The 21877-nt window shown below is 46.9% G+C and overlaps 3 protein-coding genes across 5 annotated transcripts in view; 2 read left to right on the top strand and 1 right to left on the bottom strand.

Moving 5' to 3' along the window:
* LOC144736516 (uncharacterized) overlaps positions 1–5374 on the top strand; it is a 66864-nt gene extending 61490 nt beyond the window's left edge. For all 3 annotated transcript variants that reach the window (XM_078619072.1, XM_078619064.1, XM_078619079.1), the window contains one exon: positions 3973–5374. In XM_078619072.1, the coding sequence (XP_078475198.1) occupies positions 3973–4048 (76 nt within the window). In that variant the 3' untranslated portion in view covers positions 4049–5374. The remainder of the gene's footprint in view (positions 1–3972) is intronic.
* The window catches only part of LOC144736570 (small ribosomal subunit protein eS17), a 184736-nt gene that overhangs the window by 100072 nt on the left and 62787 nt on the right, over positions 1–21877 (top strand). The window lies entirely within an intron of this gene.
* Positions 14390–21877, bottom strand: part of LOC144736537 (chondroitin sulfate proteoglycan 4-like) — a 60091-nt gene continuing 52603 nt past the window's right edge. The window contains exons 8-10 of the mRNA XM_078619089.1: positions 21636–21802; positions 19305–19488; positions 14390–18117 (exon numbers count right to left, since the gene is read on the bottom strand). Coding sequence (XP_078475215.1) covers positions 15857–18117; positions 19305–19488; positions 21636–21802 — 2612 coding nt within the window. The 3' untranslated portion in view covers positions 14390–15856. The remainder of the gene's footprint in view (positions 18118–19304; positions 19489–21635; positions 21803–21877) is intronic.

The raw sequence follows: 21877 nt of genomic DNA, 5'->3' as shown, positions 1-21877 counted from the left end.
CGTGTGTGTTTTTTGCAGCGTTTGCGTGATGCTCGCACGTGTACAGCAATCGATTGTTTTGCTTCAGTCAGCTTCACGGTGTTCACAGGGTCGTGGGCAGGGCCACTGGAGAGCAGTCTCCATGAAGCCGCAGCCCCTGGCTGTGTTGCAAGTGGCACCATGCACTGGCCCCTGCTCCATGGCACGTTCGGTCTACAACGCTTCCCGCGTTCCACACGATCGCATCTTAGCGTTGGATCCCAGTCTCAGTCTACAGCGCTTCCCACGTTCCACACGATCGCATCTTACTGTTGGATCCCAGGCAGCTTGTCTGTGGTTCATCGCAAGACCTGAATTATATTCAAATATGCTCAAAATGTCCCCCCCAATATATTGCTATAAAATAGATTTCTGTTTATATGATTGTGGTTATGGTTGTACTTTATGAATCCCTAATCTCTGCCATTACATACAATTAAACAAGAAAAGGTAAAGAAGAAAAAACAGAGCAATGTAAATATAATACACTATTAGACATTATTGTAAAAAATAAAATCAAAGTCCATCCCATATGTTAGTGAATTGTTTTCTATTTTAGGCAGGAAATTAGTTTGGTCCCCCCCAATGTTGACTTCATGGCTACGGCCTTGGTTCATAGTCTATAGTCTCAGCCCAGTCCGCAATACTACACGCAGAACATTGCAAACTTGTGCTCTTACACGTAATTCAACCTTGTCGGTTGTGACGGATTATTCGGCGTGTATGTGCAAACAGCAAGCCAGTCGTGCACATATTTGCGATGTGATTCGGTGGATCCATGAAGGTTGCTTTCTGTGTTGCTCTGTAAGCTAAAAGCCGCGAGCAACATTGAGATGGAATCGGCGATAAACGCTAATAGTATAATTGGAGGGACAATGAAGGTTGACACCGCCTCTGCTGTGATGAATGCGATGTCGCCGAGGGAGAAAGTCCACGGCTCGGCATAGCGATGGAATTGCATGATTACGGTCGACATTCGATCATTTCCAGGTTATAAATTAGAATGGGTTTTATTTAATAGCGTCACTAAAATAACATTTAGAATACGTGTTGAAATAAAAAATAAATAAAAGAAAATCAATGCGGGTGTAATTATTCCCGGGGAAGAACATTTGCCATTATTTTTTTTGTTGTTCCTGGAAATTGCTCAAAGGACAGGGCATTGACCCCATGCCGCCTGTCCAACACACGTCTCTGCACGGTGCTGGCTCCACCTTTTGCCCTCGTGTCTCTGCACAACGTACCGTGCTGTGCTGTACTCAACTTGCGCTGTGCTTTCTTGAGCTTAGCATCAGACAGTCCCGTCGCATTTGCCCGCTTCCCAAGCGTGACAAGAGAGAGGAGGTACAGACACCGGCAGATGCGGGATTGTTTGGCTGGGCGTGCTCGGAGGGAGCCTGTTCCCCCCCATGGAACTCCTTTAAATCTACCACCGAGCACAGATGGCAGTCAAAATATCTCCTGGCTATGCATCTGTAGCTTGGACAAGGTTCGTAAGCGCCACGGCAAAGTTAACAGGGGACGGTTTGTGCACGCACAATTAGAGATTGTTAATGTTGTTAGGCAAGAGGGCACGACATGCATTGATTAATGCTTTTATGTTCTGTTCAATACACGACTTGTGTTACCTGTCACAGCATGAAATGAAAACAGACATTGCCGTGTGTGCGTGCATAACCCTCGGGGGGTCGCGTGGTGATTGACAGATAATAAAGTGAGAGTGTTGAGATAATAGGGGTTTTTCCCCTGTTTTCTGGCAACAAAACTGAAACCTTTTTACAAGGAATCACGTGCGCATTAACCACAATACTTGTGGTCAAAATGCAAACAAAAAACACACTTGGATGACAGATGCATTGTCCTTGAAGCTGATTGGTCCACACCAGTTTCAACGACAATGCATATATTATCAGTGTCTTTTCTGTTTGCTTTTTGACCATAAGTATTGTGGTTAATGCACACATGATTCCTCGTAAAAAGGTTTCAGTTTTGTTGCCAGAAAAAAAGGGGAAATCCCTATTATTATATTTTGGTACTGGCAAAGGAGGTCTAATGATGAGAGTGCTGAGTTGATAGCGCTGCATGAGAAAAGCTGTGCACGAGAAAAAGGGACAGAAAATCGGCTGTAAGTTGGCTCTGCTGGAGGCAAATCAAATGGTCGTTCTCGACGTGGCCTGTAACCCAGCACTGCTGAGGCAGCGAGGGGTTTGTGGATCGCACGAACGTGGAACTCCCTTCCCCGTGGCTGTCAAGGAGGAGCCATTGCCGTGGCTCGCCAAGAGAAGGCAGGATAGCAAGTGGACTAAATCGCCATTTTGTTTCCACACGTACAGGGATGGAGTGTTGGCGCCTCGTTCGTGTTTGGGGGGTTTCTCTCTCCGGGTGGCTCCGGTTCCCCACCCACTTGTGCAAAGAAGCAAAACAAAAGTGTCGTTTGAAAACGGGCCGTCCATAAATGACGTCACGCACCTAGGGGGAGGGTCAGACATTTGTGACGATGGGGGAGGGGGGGGGCTGAGAAATGTGACGTTGCATCAAAATGCGCAACTTTAAATAAATATAGACAACACGTACTCTTTGGTTCTTTCGATAAAGTCACGTAGGTATATTTAATTTTCTACCTACGTGACTTTACCGAAAGACCCAAAGAGTATAGTAACCATTCAATTATTTAATAAAAAAACATATGAGGCCTATATGCTGGTTGGGCTACATGGACAGTTGATGGGTCTAGTTGAGGGGGGGGGGTACACGACAAGCAAAGGGCACCGCGTTGGGACACTTAACCATGAGCAAGGTAATTGGCCATCGGGGTCTGAATGTATTCTGGGGCTCCCTTGGGTTGAACACTCGGCTTTAAATGAGTCGCTGGTGCAGTCTGCGTTTATCAGCAGTGGGTCTATTATGCTGGTCACTCATAACCACCTCTAAATACCTCTTCATACCTTTTCTTGGCATCAAGGAACATCAACCATCACGTGGACTCCGGTCATCCTCACAGCGGCTTTTGGCTAGTCGTCGAGCAGAGATGGACACTGCATCGCGTGCTTGCAGATGTACTTCTGTGGCCGTCTGGAATGTTCTTCGGATGTTCGGATGCGACTGGAGCTATGGCACTTTTAAAGCTAGATTTAAAACTCATTTCTGTAAAACTGCCTTTTGTGTTTAGTTTGCTGTCCTTCCCCCGCTACCACCGCAAACAGTGCTGTTTCCTACTATCCACTTGGCACTTTCAGCCTTTGAGTATCTTCCCAACAACTATGATTTTTTTTAAATCCAAACACAGATCCATAACCTCAATTCCTAACCTCAATAACCCAACATTTAAAAACAAAACATACACGGGCATACAGTCTCTGCTAATAAACAATTCGTGCCGATTCTGTAAATGTTCACACGGTTGGCTATGTACGGCGCGAAAGAAGTTCAACATACAATGCGCTATTCTGATCTCAATGTGTGCTGTGATCGGCCGCTTGTGATCTGAAGGAGTGAAGAGAGGAGGAACTCTGTGCGTGTGTCGCGTCTGTCGTGTGGCCCCCTGTGTTTGGTGGTACATGTTGTTTATGTCGTTTATTGTGAAATTTCGGTCACAGTTCCTATGATCGCTGTTACATTGCTTTTATGGCTTTATTTTGGTCATGTTTGTTTGTTGTAGTATGGAGTTAGACTGATGGCTTTAATCTAAGTTGTCTTGTGGTTGTTGTTGTTGTTTGACTTGCATCCCACTGGGATTTTTGCACACAGCGTTGGTGGACAGTGCTTTTTTCTGGAAGACATTGCAGTTTTTTCCTGGATTTTTCTGTTTGCACATAGTCACTTTAAGATGTTTTCTTGTTCATATTTTTGTTTTTTTGTGTTGCGGTTGCACCCGATTCAATAGCCGAATGGCTCACAGGGCTATACCTAATAAATGAAATGAAATGAAAAAAACCCTGTGTGACTGCTGTGCAGGAGGATGCCGGCTGGGGGCAGCACAGACTACCCGCTGCTGAGACTCGCGGGCACACGAAGCTCCACCCGGCAGTGAAAGAAGGGGTGGTGATGGTGGGTGAGCGTCACTCGTCAAGACGCCCCAACGTCCGGCGTGTCACTGCATGGCACCTTCTACTACAGGGAAATCGCGCAGCCACTGTTTACTGTAGCTCACGTTGGATGGCACAAGGCTGCAGATGGAATTTCCTTCATTAAGCAAACGCCTTTTTTTAGCAGCGCTGCGTAAATATTACTTTTATCTGCCATCGTGCTGTGTCATTTGTAACACGTGTATTATGCGTGTGGGTATATCAGTGCAGTATTATTCATGACCTTCACATCATTACCGCTTTAAAAACTACAGTCTAGGGGATTAAATAATGCACTCTTGGTTGCCGCTGTCTTCTAAAAGTGTAGCTTCTGAGGATTAAGTGGCATCAAACGGCAATTCGCACGCTTCTCTACGCTGCTGTAGTGTGCTGGTGGGTGGATAAAGTAATTTGAGTGCACGACCACCTGATCCCACAGCCATGCCAGATGGAATAGCGCCTCTCTGCTTGGATCCTAACAGTTCTGTAAAATGTGGTGAATATTCAGGGGAAATTAAATGTTTATATAAACGCCAGTTATGTGTTTTCGCGGCTTTTGCATAAAAATGATTTGCATGATGTGAGTGCTAATTAAAGGGATGTAGAGTACATACAATGAGTAAAAACCTTACAGAATGGCCAGTGTCATGTTAGACATGAGTTCATATCATAATGTGCATGTGATAGTGCATGGGTGGGTGAGAGCAATAGGTCACGGTCATCAGTATGTTTTACTTTGGAAAAATAAGTAATCTTTAAGAATTCTCACTTTTTATTTGTTAAGAAACCAGATAAATACAGTGTTTTAAACTGAAATGCATTTGCAGTTATTGCAGGCAATGTGTGGGTTTGGCAGTATACCACTCCACATGATTGATGCCTTTTCATCATTTGCAGTTGCCAAAAGAATACCTGATGTGGCCGTGCTAGTTTATTATGGGCCTGAGAACGATATTGATATTTGGGAGGTGAATAGAGATGGGCCAGTTATATTTGGGGGCCCACAAGGGTTTTGGGGAGGGGCACAATGTACGTCTTGTTATCTCTGTTGACCACTTCCCACAATTTCCCTAAGTGCCTGGATTCCATTGCCCAGCAAATGAGCGTATGACCCATTTTCCCTGCACTGCACCGTTAACCATGGGCAATGTGACAAGGTCTGCGATGTCGACTTTCAAGCGTGCGTCTTGCCCCTTACATAAGCCACTGGGTGGTTGCAGGAATACAACTGTTGAATAATGCAGGCTCGGTGAATTTACATCTGCCCAATAAAAAAACAACTTCTGGTTTAATGTCGATGCGTGGTTTATTTTTCCATCCACTTTTTCGCCAAACCAATTTAGTGAAATAAAATTGTGCCAAGTTGATGTTCACGAGCAATCATAACGCGCCACCAGTGAAGAGCATTTTCCCCCCAAGCTAACCCGACTGACTGTGGCGGCTATTTTCTCTCCCTCCCACCAAAGTCAAGAGCCCCCCCCCCCCCCAGCGCTCGCAGCTCTCCTGTGCAGTGCTCCTCTCCCTCGTGCACAGCCGGAGGGGCCACGTGTCTGGCCTCTTTCTGTCGTCCCAGCAGCAGCAGCAGTGTCGCCTGGGGTGGACTGTGAGCTGATGCTGCTGCTTCTCTTTGCGGCCGCTGCAGCAGAATGAGGAGTTCTGCCCTTGGCACATTTAGTCCCATGACAAATAAACTCCTTAAAAAAAGTTTTTTTTTTCACAACGGTTTTACTAACAACTTCGTTTGACTCACGGTCGAGAAGTGCGTCAATGGCGCATGAGATACGCGGCGCCTGCGTTTTGTGCGAGCCGATTCCACAGTTTAATGACCGCGGCGTTTTTGACAACAAAAAAATATAATTAATAATCCGTCCATACATTGCTTTAAAGTAGCGAATTAATTGATGCCGATTTTGATACAGGCATGCATTGTCACCGGATATGAGCACGTGTGCAAAATGTGGAATTGCTTGGACAACGGTAAGTGGACAAAATTTTGATGACAAGATTTGACCACGACAAACAGAGGAATCAAGTTCAGTAAAACTGTTGAAAAAAAGCTAAGATCTCGCTTAGTCTTGCCTGGATAGACTGTTGGGGTAAGTGCTGTTAGCGAGCACCTATGAAGGCTGGCACGGCACACGAGGGGTTGGTGACCAACACCATAGACAAAGTTCCCCCGTATAGTCTGAAAAGACTTGTGGCAAGTGCTGTTAGCGAGCACCTACGAAGGCCGGCACGGCACGCGAGGGGGTGGGTGGCCAGCACCACACCCGGCCGCTTTTATCTCACATGGCACCAGGTACTCGTGTGAATCCACACTTTACCCCACGACACGAAAACTGCCAGTTGACTGCAGTGCCCTTTGTACTGATGGATGGACGAGGGCAGTGGCGGATTTCAGGAACTCGCTCCACCGTTTCGGCTGCAGAGCCGCGAGATTGCGTCGAACCACGATCTCGGGATTGCAAGTCGAGTGTGTCGACCAGGACACCCACACGGACGATGACGAACGCACACGGGGCTGCATTTTCATGTTTGTTATTCTTTATTGCACGTGCGGCAAACTGTTAACAGGTTTATTGACTTTTTTTTTACAATGTGGTTACCGGTTATGAAAAACAATTGTTTTAACAACCAGACCAAGACCGTAATTATAATATTCAAATATGCTCAAAATGTCCCCCCCCAATATATTGCTCTAAAATTGATTTCTGTTTATATGATTGTGGTTATGGTTGTACTTTATTAATCCCTAACCTCTGCCATTACATACAATGAAACAAGAAAAGGTAAAAAAAACAGAGCAATGTAATACAATACACTATTAGACATTAGTATAATCCATCCTGTGTTAGTGAATTTTTTTATATTTTGGGCACGAAATTAGTTTTCTAATTTATAGTTTTTTTTCTGGAAGATTTGGTTCCCACCAATGTTGACTCCATGGCTACGGCCTTGAACCAGACCCTATAGAAATCACATTGAAACTCAATGTCTGTTGGTGAATATTTCAGATGTGATTTTTTTAGGACGTGTGTTGAAACACTGAGCATGCCTGAAAGTGCACCCAAGGTGACGTAACTGTGTTTAAGTGTAGACAGAGCTGTCTGAAAGACAGCGCTCCAATGAACACTGCTAAGCTTGGCAGCGTATTTTAAGCTGGGTGGGAGTAGCTTAAAATACGCTGCCAAGCTTAGCAGTGTTCATTGGAGCGCTCTCTTTCAGACGGATCTGTCTTCACCTGAGGACGGCTGCTTGTGTTGTGGCAGAAACGTCGTGAGAATTTTATTTTATTATGTTTTATTTTTATTCTTTATTTAATTATTTCTCTTCTACGTGACTTTACTGAAAGAACCAAGAAGATGAATCTCTGCAGTCACGAAAGCTTTAAATCGAAATGTGTTTAAGTGGTGACATCAAAATACAAGCGGGTCTCCCAGAGACTAACCGGTCTGAAACCAGGGTATGTAAAGCAATTGGCATGACACTGCAAGCATTGTACACTTTCTAGGGTGTATATTAAGGTGTCTTTATAAAATAATTTTAATTAGTTTGAAGGTTCGTTTTTTTAAACCCTTTATATTAAGTTCGCTTGCTTGCTTGCTTAGGACCGTGCAAATCTTCCGGTCGTTTTTTAACCCACTTCCCATGATCCAATCGAGCTGACATTTTCCACACAGACTCGTTGTGCGTGACAATTAATGTTCGTGAAATTTTTTTTCCAAAATTTTACAATTCTTAGGACAAAAATATTATATTTCATTACCAATTGCTTAATGCTGCCATGCAATCATCTGACCCATAGGTGGCAGCCATCTCAAGCCAGAGGACGAGAGGACTCTAGCCGCCACGCATATAAAGGATTTATAGTGAAAAACTTTGTTTTTACGGGTAATACTTGTTACTAACCTAAAATTTTTGGGTGATCATCAAACAGTACTTGGCAGAAGCTGGTGCACACCTTGATGACGTGCCAACTTCAATACGGCTTGTGGTGCCATCGCCCCCTGGTGGGCACGTGCACGTTTAAAGGGATGAGACCCCAATCTCCCACTCTCTCTCGAGAGAGAGTCTAAATCCACTCTCTCTCGGATCCACTATCCCTCTCTCTGGATCCACTCTCCCGATCCACTCTCTCTCTCTCGCGATATCTACCGAGTGTGTATGTATAGTTATACAAACCAGGCTTACACCGCTGTCGAATTTGAATTCGTTAATAATGGATGACAACACAGTTGTGGCAATCACCTGATTATGCTGGTTGCAACTCCCAGCGAAGAATCGTACCTAATTGTCAACTGTGTGTGGAGTGCTGTTCCACATCACAGTTTGCTGAAGCAAGGAATATATTGGTGCATGTTTTCACGTGACAGCTTTACTAATTTGGCCGACGAAAACATCATTTATTTATCGTGACATTTGCTGCAAAAGCCTGCGTGTGAAATGTTTGGGTACGTGGTGTAAGAGAGCTGTTTTAATTGCTGGACATTCTCACGTCCGGTGCATCCTGCTTTGAAGAAGATTGACGGTGGATGAAATGGATCTGTCAACAGCACGGAAACTATGACCTCTGGTTTCTGCCGACCAATGGAGATAATCAAATCTTATTCAAGTGCAGATTGATTGTGGACGATAACAGCTCGAGTGAAAGATTGTTTATAAGACCGTCACAAATCCAGACAGAATTAGAAATGTATCCGCATTTCACAAGGCATTTTGGAAAATGATTGAGCGGATATGAATTCCCACTGGATCGGCCTCTTGCAGATTATTTCGTGTGCCTTTTTACAACTTAAATAAATGCGTTGTGTGTGCTCGTCGATCTTTCTGGATCACGCACTGCAGAGGAGAGTATTTACAATTGGATACAGTGCGCAGTAGTGAGATTACACCGAACTTTTCCATGCACTTGAAATATTTATGTTTAAAGTATCACAAGTCATTGTGTGCCCCATTTTCACGTCGTAAAACTGCATTGAGTGGTTTCTTGTGAAACGGTAGAACACGTGAGATAGCGGCTTTTGTGTTGCAATCACAACGCCAGAGTCAAGGGGGCCTCAGTACACAGTGTATTTGATCCATAAGAGAGCTTTTTTGTTGTTGTTTAGATCGTGTAAATATAAAGTGTCGTTAAACCCGCCACTACCGGACACAACCAATTAGGAAGGTTTGTCACGTAAATAAAACGTGCCAAATTCGTTACTAGTTCAGCAACACACGTGTGCTGGAAAATAACCCACAAGATGTACAATTCGAGTATTGTACTCGGCATGCATCAACCACAGACATCTGAATTTCCACCAATGCTTGAACGTCTGACTCAAGTTCGATTCACGTCACGCTTGAGCCATCATTCCAGTCCAGGTGGTCGATGCCAGCTCGCCAGACTCGTTCCTCCGTTCCGTGGACACATTCCGCTGTGCCTCGTTCTGCGGGGCAGAATCGACCAGAGCGGCTCGTGGGCTCGGAAAGGGATTTGGGTATAATCCCAAAAATTGCATTACTGCTCCGTGATTCATGAGCTGAGATTATTCCCCCATTATTACTTTATGCAAAGTAGTACTTGGTGGAATTAAACTCGGAAATAACGGCTCCCATAGCACCTGGGCTTTGTGGCATAATATTGCATTGATTGCTTCGACTCCAGCAACGTTGCATGCTGCTGATACGAATTGGGATCATTTAAAGTACAATAAAACCCCGAGTGTCATGATAAAAAAAAGTAATCAATTCATGCATGATAGGTAACTGTAATTTGAATTCTGTATATCCACTTAAGCTGGAGTAATACTGGTAGGAACCTCCTGGTTACACCAGCCCACAGGAGATTATTGCGTCCGTCCGTCGTGCAGGGAGGGGCTGGGTGGGGAGGGGCTGGGTGGGGAGGGGAGGGGCTGGGTGGGGAGGGGAGGGGAGGGGCTGGGTGGGGAGGGTGGGGCTGGGTGGGGAGGGAGGGGCTGGGTGGGGAGGGTGGGGAGGGGCTGGGTGGGGAGGGGTTGGGTGAGGGTGGGGCTGGGTGGGGGGTGGGAGGGGTGGGGCTGGGTGGGGAGGGACTGGTCACCCCGTGGTGCCCTTATAAAACTGAACGTTTAACCTACTCACGCCGGCTTGTACCCGCCCTCAGTCGGGCATATTTGCGGAATACACCACGCCGCCGTTGACCCTGGCCATTGACCGAGCAACCCAACGTTCCTACCAGCTCCCTCCGCAGAATGTGTTATGGGTTGTGACTGCAACAGCAGTGTTTGTGCCTGCTGTTGCAAATTGGAATAACAGCACTGGAGTGTAATGCCACACTCCCCTTTTGGGTAGTGCAGCAAAATGGGTTGGTGACGTATGCGACGAAGAGAGAAAGGGGGGCAAACGATGATTATATATCCGAAGAGAAATGTGTGCGTTGGTGTTCCTGGCCCAGCTGAAGCGGCAGCACACCCGTGCGTGCGTGAGGATGATGGTGGTGGAGGAGTAAGCCAACCCGGCACTGCGGATCCCCCTCCACTTGCGTCTGGGACCCGCGTGCCCCTCCAATGCCCATAAGGTGTGCGGATCTAGAATCGGGGCTCCTCAAGCCACCCTCGCGAGACACCACCAGACCTATTCTTAGTTTTTTTTCGGTAAAGTCACGTAGGTAAAAAATAAAAAAGTAAAGTAAAATAAAAATCACGACGTTTCGGAGGCAACACAAGCTTCCGTCTTCAGATGGAACCGTCACAGCATGATAGCTGTATCAAGTAACCTACGTGACTTTACCGAAAAAACCTAAGAATATGAATCCTTGCAGTCACGAAAGTTTCAAATCTCGAACCACCAGACCTGATTGGGCGTCATCCTCGTAGCCCCCGAGGGGGCCTGCCGGGCCACGGTGTCCCGAGGCTGGCGGGGAGCGCGACTGCTGGAAAGGCGCCCGTCGCGTGCATTGCCGTGGGCATGTGAAGGGGCTGCGCGACTGCTCGTGTCAAATTATAACGCTTGGCAGCCTGCAGCATTCATTATTAAGCATGATTTATCGCACTCGTGCTTTCTGTTCCTCGATTTAAAACACGGTCACGTAAATGCCCGGCGTTGGCTGGACGAAAATAAAATTGCAAAGCCGCGTTTCCCAATGTACACATCGGAACTTTAATGCATTTTGAAATCAGGGAAATGTAGCTCCTCGTGCTATGATACAATCTCAACCTCGGCTTTTCGCTGTCATTATTATTTTTACCCTGTGGATTGAAGTTTTGTGAGTGTTAGTGCACTTCAATGATGGGGAAGGGTTTTTAAAGACGGCGGTGACCGCATCTGTTCCATCTGCAGCAGTGCTCGTCTCGGGATCCGGCTGTTACGACAGCGACTTCGATCGCGTGGCTAGGGACAACTTTGTGGTTACAGCAGTACATTATACACCGTAACCACTTTGCTAAAACGTGGTGTGATGCAATGCTTAATCTTAGCTTTCTTATCTACTTCCGCCCCATGCATCACAAAGCTTCAGTTTGAACTACATGCGTTGCCTCCCAGCGTCTGTTGCTTTCACAACGTTGCCTTCCAGTCGACAGCCCGCCCACACACTCACCATGGCCCCTCCCCTCCCTCCATCCCCCGCAACTATATAATTCCTCGTCACAGCCATCTCTTAGACACACTTAAGCGGTTGTGCCTTCGCTACGTTGTCCCCACCTGAAGGACGCTTGTGTTGCGCCCAAAACGTCGTAATTTAATTTAGTTGTTTTCATTTATTTTATTACATTTTTTACCTACGTGACTTTACCGGAAAAACAAAGTATGAATCCTTGCAGTCACAAAAGCTTCAAATCTAGAATTAATGCTTAGATGATTTCTGCGTATAAAGCCAAGATTACATATTTGGTGAAAGCTGTGATACACCTCGTGGTCACACTGCGAAGTGAGTTGGCTTCATATTGGGTGCATTGTAACACCTCCTAGAAGCAAAGCTCACGGCCAAGCTAAAGATCCTCGAGGTGTGACAACAATTTCAGGGAGACTTTAAGAACAGGTTTGGAGTTCTTGTGAAGCCAACACGGATGGAGGGCGACTGTGGTGGGAGATTGTAGGAACTGCCAGGCTGCTATGGCATCCCAGGTGAGATAAGTCGGCCGCTTAAAAAAAACTCAGTTGAGACTTCGGCTTGTGATGAATTGGCGAGGCCTCTTGAGTGGTTTGATGCGTTGTGTCGTCTCACACGTTATGTGATGTTGCGCTTGACTATTCCCTAATATCACGAAAGGTGTTAACTGGGCAGAAGACTCTGGAATAAATACAGGTAATAGGAATGTGTGGGACGAGGAATATGCAATGATGCAAGTTTGTTTGTTAGGACCTTGGCCATAGCCATGCGGCTGTTGGCAGACTTAAGAGAGTGAGGCTGAACACAGTGTTCATAAAATAAGCTTCGCTACCAGTAATGCATCAATGTGTAACGGGTTCCGGAGACACTTGTAGAGGTAACTTCTTTATTACAATACAACACTCCAACAGTACTCCAACAGTCCAACACTCCAACTCTCCAACACACCTGATACTCTGTTACAGCCTAGGTACACAGCCTAGGTACACAGCCTAGATACTCTACTCTGGCTACGCTCTGGAACTCGCCCTCACAAGGTCGTAGAGTCGGGAGTTCCAGAGTCCCACCACTGGCTCTCACATCTTCCCAGGGTCCTCCGATGGCTGGTCTTGGGTCTTGGGTCTTGAGCTACGACTGGCCCTGATCGTCCAGGGAGCTCCGCTTTTATAACTAGTCCCCAACGAGGGGTGGGGCCGTGTGCGCCCCCAGATCTCCCACAGAGCACACACAGCCCCCCCCTTTGGCGGCGCCAAGGGGATAAAGCGCCTGAGAGCCCAACGCCTGGTGCCAAAAGGCTTAAGCGTCTGGACCCACTTGGAAACCCAACGCCTGGTGCCAAGAGGCTTAAGCGTCTGGCCCACCCAGAGACCCAGAGCCCCCAGCAGCCCCTCCCTTCTTATGTCACTACAAATGTAGTAGGATCACAAGTCCCAGTAGAAGGTTGGGTCGCAAGAGGACTGTGTACTTGAGCAGCTGAGACGGCTGTGAGGAGGTAGTCGAGAGGTACAATGCTGGAGAACAGGACAAGGCTTTGGTGGACTGCCGATAACACTTCAGAAGAGAAGAGCGATAAGTCCAAGTTCAGTGAAAAGGGTGATTGAGGCAGGAGTGCCGTCTAGCCTGTCTGGACCAGAGAACTGACGGGGCGCCACAATGGCTAGGAGATGTTAACTACCTCACCTGGTATACAGGAGGTCGCGGGTTCGATCCCAACCCTGACGCCTGTTTATTTGGAGTTTGCGTGTTCTCTCCGGGATCGCATGGATTTCTCTCTGGGTCCTCCGGGTTTTTTCCCCTCCACATTTAGCAACGTGCGTTTTAGAGCATTTGGCTGCTATACATTCCCACGTGATAAGCTACTTTGTTGAGCTATCACTTGAGCTGTAATAGTTCAATGGGCCTAACCTGGTCAAATAAAAATCGGATTATCATAGTACAGTTAGAACTAGACCAATCATTCAGAAATACGCAGTTGCTGCCATTTAAACACAGGTGCCGAGACAGATTCGACGCGTTTTGTTGTAAAAGTTGGATAAGCAACATGGGAGTCTGGAGGGAAACACGACAGGGAGTGTTGTCGATATTAATATGCAAATATGGTTGCTCTGGGTGGAACGTGCGCTGCATGGAGGAGGGCCCCTTAATCACAATCGGCAAGTGGAACGGTCTCCATGATTCCAGTGACTAAGGGAGACACCTCATACCGATGGTGGGAGACCGTTTATTGTGAAATTTCGGTCACAGTTCCTATGATCACTGTTACATTGCCTATGGCTTTATTTGGGTAATTTCGAAAAGTTTTTTGGTTTGGCCATGTTTGTTTGTTGGAGTACGGAGTTAGAATGATGGCTTTAATCCAAGTTGTCTTGTGGTTGTTGTTGTTGTTGTTTAACTTGCATCCCACTGGGATTTTTTCACAGCGTTGGTGTACTGTGCTTTTTTTCTGGAAGACTTTGCAGTTTTTTCCTGGATTTTTCTGTTTGTGCATAGTCACTTGAAGATGTTTTCTTGTTCATGTTTTTTGTTTGTTGCGGTTGCACCCGATTCAAGAGACGAATGGCTCACAGGGCTATACCAAGTAAATGAAACTGAAAACTGAGACTGTTACGGCAGATCTTGGGAGGTCACCTGGTCTCCTGTGCAGCAGCTGCAAGATCTGGCAGATGGTGCGGTGGCATCGTTATCTTGAATGTACTCTTACTCAGACATACAATCACACACAATAGGAAACATGTAATTGTGAATATATTGTACTTTTTATTGGAAATGTTGGGAAAATTCAACAATAAATGAACAAGGTGGCAAGGATTAATTTAATATAATGCATGTCAAAGCAAAAAGTGGAATTCAAAAACTAGCATGGAAAACATTTTGAAATTCGTACCAAATCGTTACATTTATATCTCATAAACTGTGTTAGCATTTAATGTTCAATATATTCCATAAATATCATGTACCATTACGTAACAAAAATAGAACAGTCCTGAATAAGAGTTAAAATGCAATTCATAACATTGCACTGTACCTTTACATTCAGTTGCCATTTTAATATAAAACGGCTTCTTAAAAAAGTCTGATTTCAACTGGAGGAAAACATTCAGAAACCTTTTATTACAATTACTTTAAAAGCAACGAGGCACAAAATGACACTGTTGTAATTGTTTAAGTTCATACAATCATTACAAAAAAAACTATATCTCAAATGTGTGGTGTTTCCTGTGCGTTTCACGGCGTGGCGATCCTTCCCCCAATCACTGCTCCCCTCCCAACACGCCTCTCGTTTGTACGCACCAAACAAAGACAAAGACCCCTCGTATAGCCTGTAACAGACTGTTGAGGCAAGTGCTGTTAGCAAGCACCTATGAAGGCCGGCACGGCACGGCACATGAAGGGGTGGGTGGCCAGCACCACGCCCGGCCGCCTTTATCTCCCTAGTGGCGATGTTTACACACGGCACCAGGTACTCATTTGAGACCGAGTAGACCTAGGGGAGGCCCGGGACCGGTTCAAATAATCGTCACTGGTGTTGGCCGTGAGCGGGAATCGAACACGGGTCGCCAGGTTCGTAGAGCAGCGTAGCGCTAACCGCTACCATTACCACTCCCCAACGCACCAAACATCACACACACAATCTCTGCTTGATTTTAGAATTTGATGTAGTTCACCTTTCTTTGCCATATTTTCTACTTGCGTTTGATTTCAATTTCCAAACATTATTATCATTGGTCTTAAATGAGCATTCTTAAAATGACCCAAATTACGTTTGTAACAAAACACGTATCTACGGTGCACTAGGGGGGTTAACTCCACAACTTCAGTTGTAGCCACGGTGGATACGTGATCTAAACTGTCAGATTAATTCATATCTGTTGGAGACTCTTTTTCAATTTGGAATGCTTGGGTGATCCCTTTGAGTAATCTTGCATGTGCGAGGAAACCAGACATGACAAATGCACGCAGAAAATAAACACTCAAACTTTGCAAAATTGCCTTCTATGGCCATCTTACAGCCGTTTTAGGGGAACACTTCATGCGCACGTTATGAGCACGATCTACCAACCACCGATCCTTGTTGCTAGACTGCAGGTGTATGCCACACACACCTGGCAAAGCGTTGTGTTCTAGTCAAGAAGACGGTCGCATGCGTTCCCCCAATAAAGAGCCATCGAACGTAGGTCAGTCGGCCGCTCCGTGTGGGTGTGTCTCACACCCAGTACTGGTTCTCCTTCAGCACAGGACTGCTCGTGCGGTAGTGCTGCAGCAGCTCCGGGTCCATGAGGCTCCAGTCGCATGGAGCGGCAGAGATGTCGGTGTCCCCATCCTCCGGCGAGTCGTCGTCGCCCGGCGCCGGACCCTGCGTCGCCTTTGGGCTGTGTGCGCGGAGTGCCGCGTCGTCGATGCACGAGTCGGGGACCGGCTCGTAGAGGTAGACTTCGGCGGGCCCCGGGTCTAGGGGGGTCACGGTCACCGATGGCACGGCCGGGGAGCGCTCCATCCTCCCCACCTTGAAACCGCAAGAGAAGTTCTGACCCAGGCCCTTTGCTCTCTTCTTCTTGTATGTGATCATGACGATGATAGCAATGACCAGCATGGCAATTACAATTAAAGTGGGAAGAATTATGTAATACAGAGTCTTCTCTGAAATCCCATAGTAATTGTGAAATGTTCCTGGAACTGGGTTCTCTAAATCCACACTAAATGTAGGCATGGTTAGATCTTGTTCTGTTGCAACTCCGTTCATTATGTACCCTTCAACTAAATGTGTTATATTAATTTCGGCTGAGTTTGAATCATTGAAAGGGAAAAACATCTGCGCTGTCGGCACGCTGGAAAACGGATCGCGATTCGGGAATAAAATCTCGTACACAAATTGCCCAATGGCAGGCTGCACTCCTTGTGCCGAAAGCTCGTACTGAAAGTGGTCCACCGTCAAATTGTCAATCAAAATGGCATTGCTCTCGGCCACCTTCAGGAAAACTCGTCCACGATGCAGGTCGTCTTGCGTGAACGTCGAGACCTGCTCAGCGCGTTTGTTCATCCTCGTCCCAGCCGTACGCGACCTCGCACGCCGATCTCCCGGGGCAACCGGGGAGATGTCCGTTTCCCTAGGCGCTCTGAGCGTCGTGTTTTTCCACAGTAGCTGGCCATGCTGCGGGTGTTTAATAATGCGAAATGTGGGCGAACTTTGAGTCAAGAGCGCAAGGGGGCTGCAGTCCAAGTGATCCTCTCCGAGCTGCACCTCACTTCCTGGACTGATTTGCAGCCTTTGCCCGATCTTAACCAAGGGATTGACCAAGATGTTCACTGCCTGTCCAAAAATGCTCACGTTGTGAGAATGAACGTCAAACACAAAGCTATCATTAGGAGATGTTATGTCTACCATGGTGTACATCAGATGCATTTCATCGATGTCTTCCTGTTCAAAGGCATCGATGGATTTTCCGCGTTTCATTAAAATGCCGTGCGTTGGCGGTTTTGTAATGTGGTAGCGCAGTGCCACATTTCTCACGTTTGTAACTGCAGCGAGCATTGCATTGGTGATGTTTACCGATGTTTGACCCTGAAGGATCGTGATGTTCGTGTTGTTCGAGAGAGATATGGACGGTAAAACCACTTCGACCACAATGCGTTGGGTGAGCGGAGGGTGCTTCCCATCACTGATGCTCACGTCAAATCCACCCGATGATCTCAAGCCGCCACTCTGCACGAACACAAGCTGCATGGTGTCAATGTCCTCCTGGGTAAACTGTTGGACGGAGGCAGTGGCGTTGTCTGCAAAGGCCAGCCATCCATTGGTGGGAGGAGTGATCAGCGTGTACACGAGGTCCTGCACGTGGTTGTCTTTGTCTGTGGTCAGCAGGTGCGACGATGTAATGAGCGTTGCTTGTCCCAACACCACCTGGAGAGTGGGCTGCTGCATCTGGAACACCGGAGGGTGAATGTTCAATGGGAAAATGCGAACAATAAAGGTCTCTCCCGCGATTACACTGATGTCCTCAGATTCTTTTGCCTGGTCATCACGTGGTGTCAACCGCACACTGAAGTTGAAGCTGTCGGTCCAAAACTTCAGCTCCATCTCCTTGTGCATTTTAGCGTGACGTAAATCACTTCCAGTGTTTGCTGCGCTGTCACCTGCTATGCGGGCGGTTCCTCTAAAGGCTACGGCACCGGGCTCCTTCCGTTTAAAATTCAATGAAGCTGCAGCTCCTCCGTCTCCCAACAGCGCACGTGTGTCCTGCGTGTACCGGAGACCACGCCTCTCGATATCCAGCTGGGAAAAGGACGGTCGACTTTGAGAGATGTTTCTGGCGCCGACGGAGAGCTGGCCAAACTCCGGCAACCGCGTCACGTAGAAGGTGACCTCGTAATCCAATCGCTCGTCGGGTGGAAACTTGGTCAGGACGTTTGATGCGTCCAGGTTCGTCTTGTCGATCGTGACGCTTCCCCCTTGCGTCACATTTGCTCCTGCAATGGGAAGACAATCGACGTGACAATTGTTTACGTACACAAGTCTAAATTTGTATATCTTACTCTGTTTTTTTCGGTAAAGTCACGTAGGTAAAATTTTTAAATAAATTAAATCACGACGTTTCGGGCGCAACACAAGCGTCCTTCTTCGGGTAAGGACAACTTAGCGAAAGCACACCGCTTAAGTGTGTCTAGACACACTTAAGTTGTCCCCACCTGAAGAAGGATGCTTATGTTGCGCCCGAAACGTCGTGATTTAATTTATTAGAATTTTTTACCTACGTGACTTTACCAAAAAAACCAAAGAGTATGAATCCTTGCAGTCACGCCAACTTCAAATCTAGAATTAATTGTATATCTTACTTTTGTTTTTACGTTAGAGAGTTGAACCAAATTTATTGTAGATTGAAGAAGTGTCAATATTTTGACAAAGTGATAACAATAAGTTGGTTCCAGGCACATTGTCCCACGGCTGTAATCTAGCACTTTGAATAAAAGGGTCGTTGGCTCGAGCAGATTGGTGAAACTCCAAAACCCCGTGCACTGCGCTGCAGCCTGGGCATCAGCATCATCACTATCATGGCTCGTTTACCCAGGGAAGCCTCACCTGAGCCTTAAGACTCCTTTTCAGGAGGGTCCTGCCAAGTTCTCGCAGTAGGGGGCAATGTTGCTTCATGTAATACCAATTGATTACATAAATATTTCATTATTGGATCATTCTTATTTTACGAGCTTCATCTATCCAATGCCACCCCACCCCCCCAAATTCCGTGTTAAATTCAGTCATGAAAAGGCTGAAGCCACCTGTGCGGAGATGTATTTCTCAGAATGCGATCCATACATTTGGCCACGTGCGAATAGCGTCTTTGTGAACGTGGCAATCGTGTCAGGCGGTGCAGGGTTCTTGACAAGAAATTTGGCGTAAAAAATAAAACCCACAAACAAATGTGGGTCATAAAACTGTTTACGTATGAACACGGCCTGTAAACACATCAAACTGTAGCTTAGATACCGACTTTTGGAAAACCTCTACTTTCACTATCTAACTTTATCCATTTGTCCATAGAATGCTTATGAATCTGGTCATAAGCTAAGATAACGCTTTTACGAGTAACAACTCGGTGTCCTGAGCAGGCACAGGGCGATACGGTGCGACGGGGGGGGGGGGGGGGGGGGGAACGAACCTGTGTTGGCGAGCAGCCTGCTGCGGTGCTCGGAGTCCGTGTGCCGGTAGGAGATGGAGAAGTGAAAGTTCTGCTTCTCCGGCCGTGCAGGGGGTGACAGTGCCGTGAACTCAAAGTCATCCTCGGCTTCCCAGCCCGGCTCCGAAAAGCCGCCGTGCTTGTAGGCAACCAGCCCCGAGTCGACCTGTGGGCATCAACACAGGCCACAACGTACGGTCCGTTTCCACATCACACATCCAAATGAGACTATCCTGGTACCACGTGTCTTTACGCACACATGGTGACTGATATACAATCGGTGTCCATTTGGTAATTGAGCCTCGTAACACCTGTATTTACTCCAGAAAAGGTATAGCCTTTTTACACGCTTTTATTTAACTCACTCTGTTTGTTGTTGTTGTCGTATCCTCAAATCTTGTAACTCGGTTTTAACCCACTTCCCAATGTGGTATCGACTGCAAACTTGGTATGCTTATGTCATACTGATGACAATACTATATTCTATCAAAACAATACGAAAATATTTTTTAACATTCATTTTTATACGTTATGTTTCGGCTTGGGTCTAATTGTCCACGCTCAACTGACGTTGGCTGTAAATGACCACGGTCCCTTACGTTGTGGCAAACCTCGGGTCCACTTCCTGGGTTCATGGAGTTCTGCCATTACGAGTAGGGTACATTTCATTAAAGCGTGTTTTAAAAAGAGTATTTTAAAGTATTACTTATTTCATTCAATATCCTGGTCTCTTGCGTGTTCACCTGGTTACACAAATTGTAATAATAATTTCAAATTAACTTAACTTCGGGAAGGCAACAGTATAATGTGCTCTCAGTGGCAATACACACCCAGCTATTGCATGAACATTCTGAGATGACGCAGGCTCTGCTCTGTAGAGAAAAGGTTCCCTTTCTTGATTTAAATAAAGGGTCCTTCAGTGCAGCTTCTCATTTTAATTTCACTCGGTGGCCTCGGTCTCTTTGAAAAACCGTTTTTTTAACTCCCTCAGAATGAACAAATGCGGACACCATGTGACCCGTTGCCCACTCCGCTCTTTGCAGGATGGGTCCAATATCTGTGTGGCACAGACCGGAGCCTGACTGGACATCTCCTACCTGGAGACGGCGATTTTGCGCGGATGCCACGATGATGGATTCTCTCACTTCGGCTTGATTCGTTCAAGCAAAACGGAGCTCGCGTCTCGCCCGTTCCGGGGGCAATGATCGCACTTCACTGCGCCCAGTAATCACACACGTAACAAAATCACCGGTTGGAATGATTTTCTGCTGATTACATTTTGCACTGCAGGAAAATCCATCACGTCCAATAATTATTCCCCCGATGGATAATCTCTCACAGCTGGCGTTGTGGAGCGGAGGGCCCCTCTCTGCTCAACCGGCGTATTCACACAGCAGCCCGTGCCTCTCGTGCGGTCCCCAGGTGGGGCGAGGGGAACTACTCGAGGAGTCTGAGCCTCCTCCAGTGCAGCCTGCCCATGTCTCCACGCGTCGACCCACAACTCGTGTACAGTAAGCTGTAGCCCAGCGGGAGCCCTCGGCCCACAGGGCACAAAAAATGATGGCCGATCCCCGCCATTTTTCCTCGTTAGGGGACGTGTTAGTGCAGGTCGGGGAATCTTGCTTTGGGGTCTTCCGACCAAGTGCATTTTGCATCACAGCACCGGTCGACGGTCTCTTCCTGTGCTAATTTTGTGGAGGACAGAGACACTGATGATGATCTGGAGTGCGTCTGTTAAATCAGGTCAATCAAATTTGTAGTTTGTATTTTCATTGGAGGACGGCTATGCTCACTTATTGGTCTAATCGGACAAAAGTAATTCACGTAAGCAACGCTCTTGCTAGTGTTGTGCTCTTGTTGTTTGGATCTGGTGGCTGTGCTGTGATGGTCTGTCAATTTGTTGTCACCGGACAGGTCAAAGTTTAAATAAAAATTACATTGCTGCTGCGAATTACATTGCTGCTGCATCACGTCACAACAACAGCAATGCAACATTTCACTAACCAAGTATCTGCCATTTTTCTTTGCAGATAAGTGGAGTTCATCCTATTTACGGGTCTTGAAGTGGCCCTTTTTCCTGGAATTCACTTCGGGAAAACAACATCGTTACTACTCTGAACAAACTTTTCAGGGCGAAGTGGAGCCTTGTGGCAAAGCCGTGCCTTGGCCATGATTTCCCATAAATTTGCGGACAACCACGCGAATGAGACCTGCGATCTTCGTCCTCCATGTCTCCTTGGATGAGGAGAATACTACTGCAGTCATGTTGGATTCTGTGCTCTCCGCATGGGCAAAAGCAGCGAGGAATCATACCTCCTCCTGCGTGAAGTTGTAGATGGGGTTGTGGGGGGCATCTGCGCGTACGAGTGCTCCCATCTGAGGCCCCCGGCTGATGGAGTACAATACGCGGTGGTGGCGTAATGGGTCTTCGTCGTTTGTTGACGCCCGTAGCTCTTGGCTGCCAATGGTCCGCGTGGCACCTAAGGAGGGGCGACGGCATGCAGTGCAGATCACACACGGCGCGGGGGATATGTCTCAGAGGCCACGATACAGAG

This window comes from Lampetra planeri, chromosome 3 (assembly GCF_965212315.1).
Source record: "Lampetra planeri chromosome 3, kcLamPlan1.2.h2, whole genome shotgun sequence".
Taxonomy (NCBI): Eukaryota; Metazoa; Chordata; class Hyperoartia; order Petromyzontiformes; family Petromyzontidae; genus Lampetra; species Lampetra planeri.
This window is presented reverse-complemented; position numbering and strand designations above follow the sequence as displayed.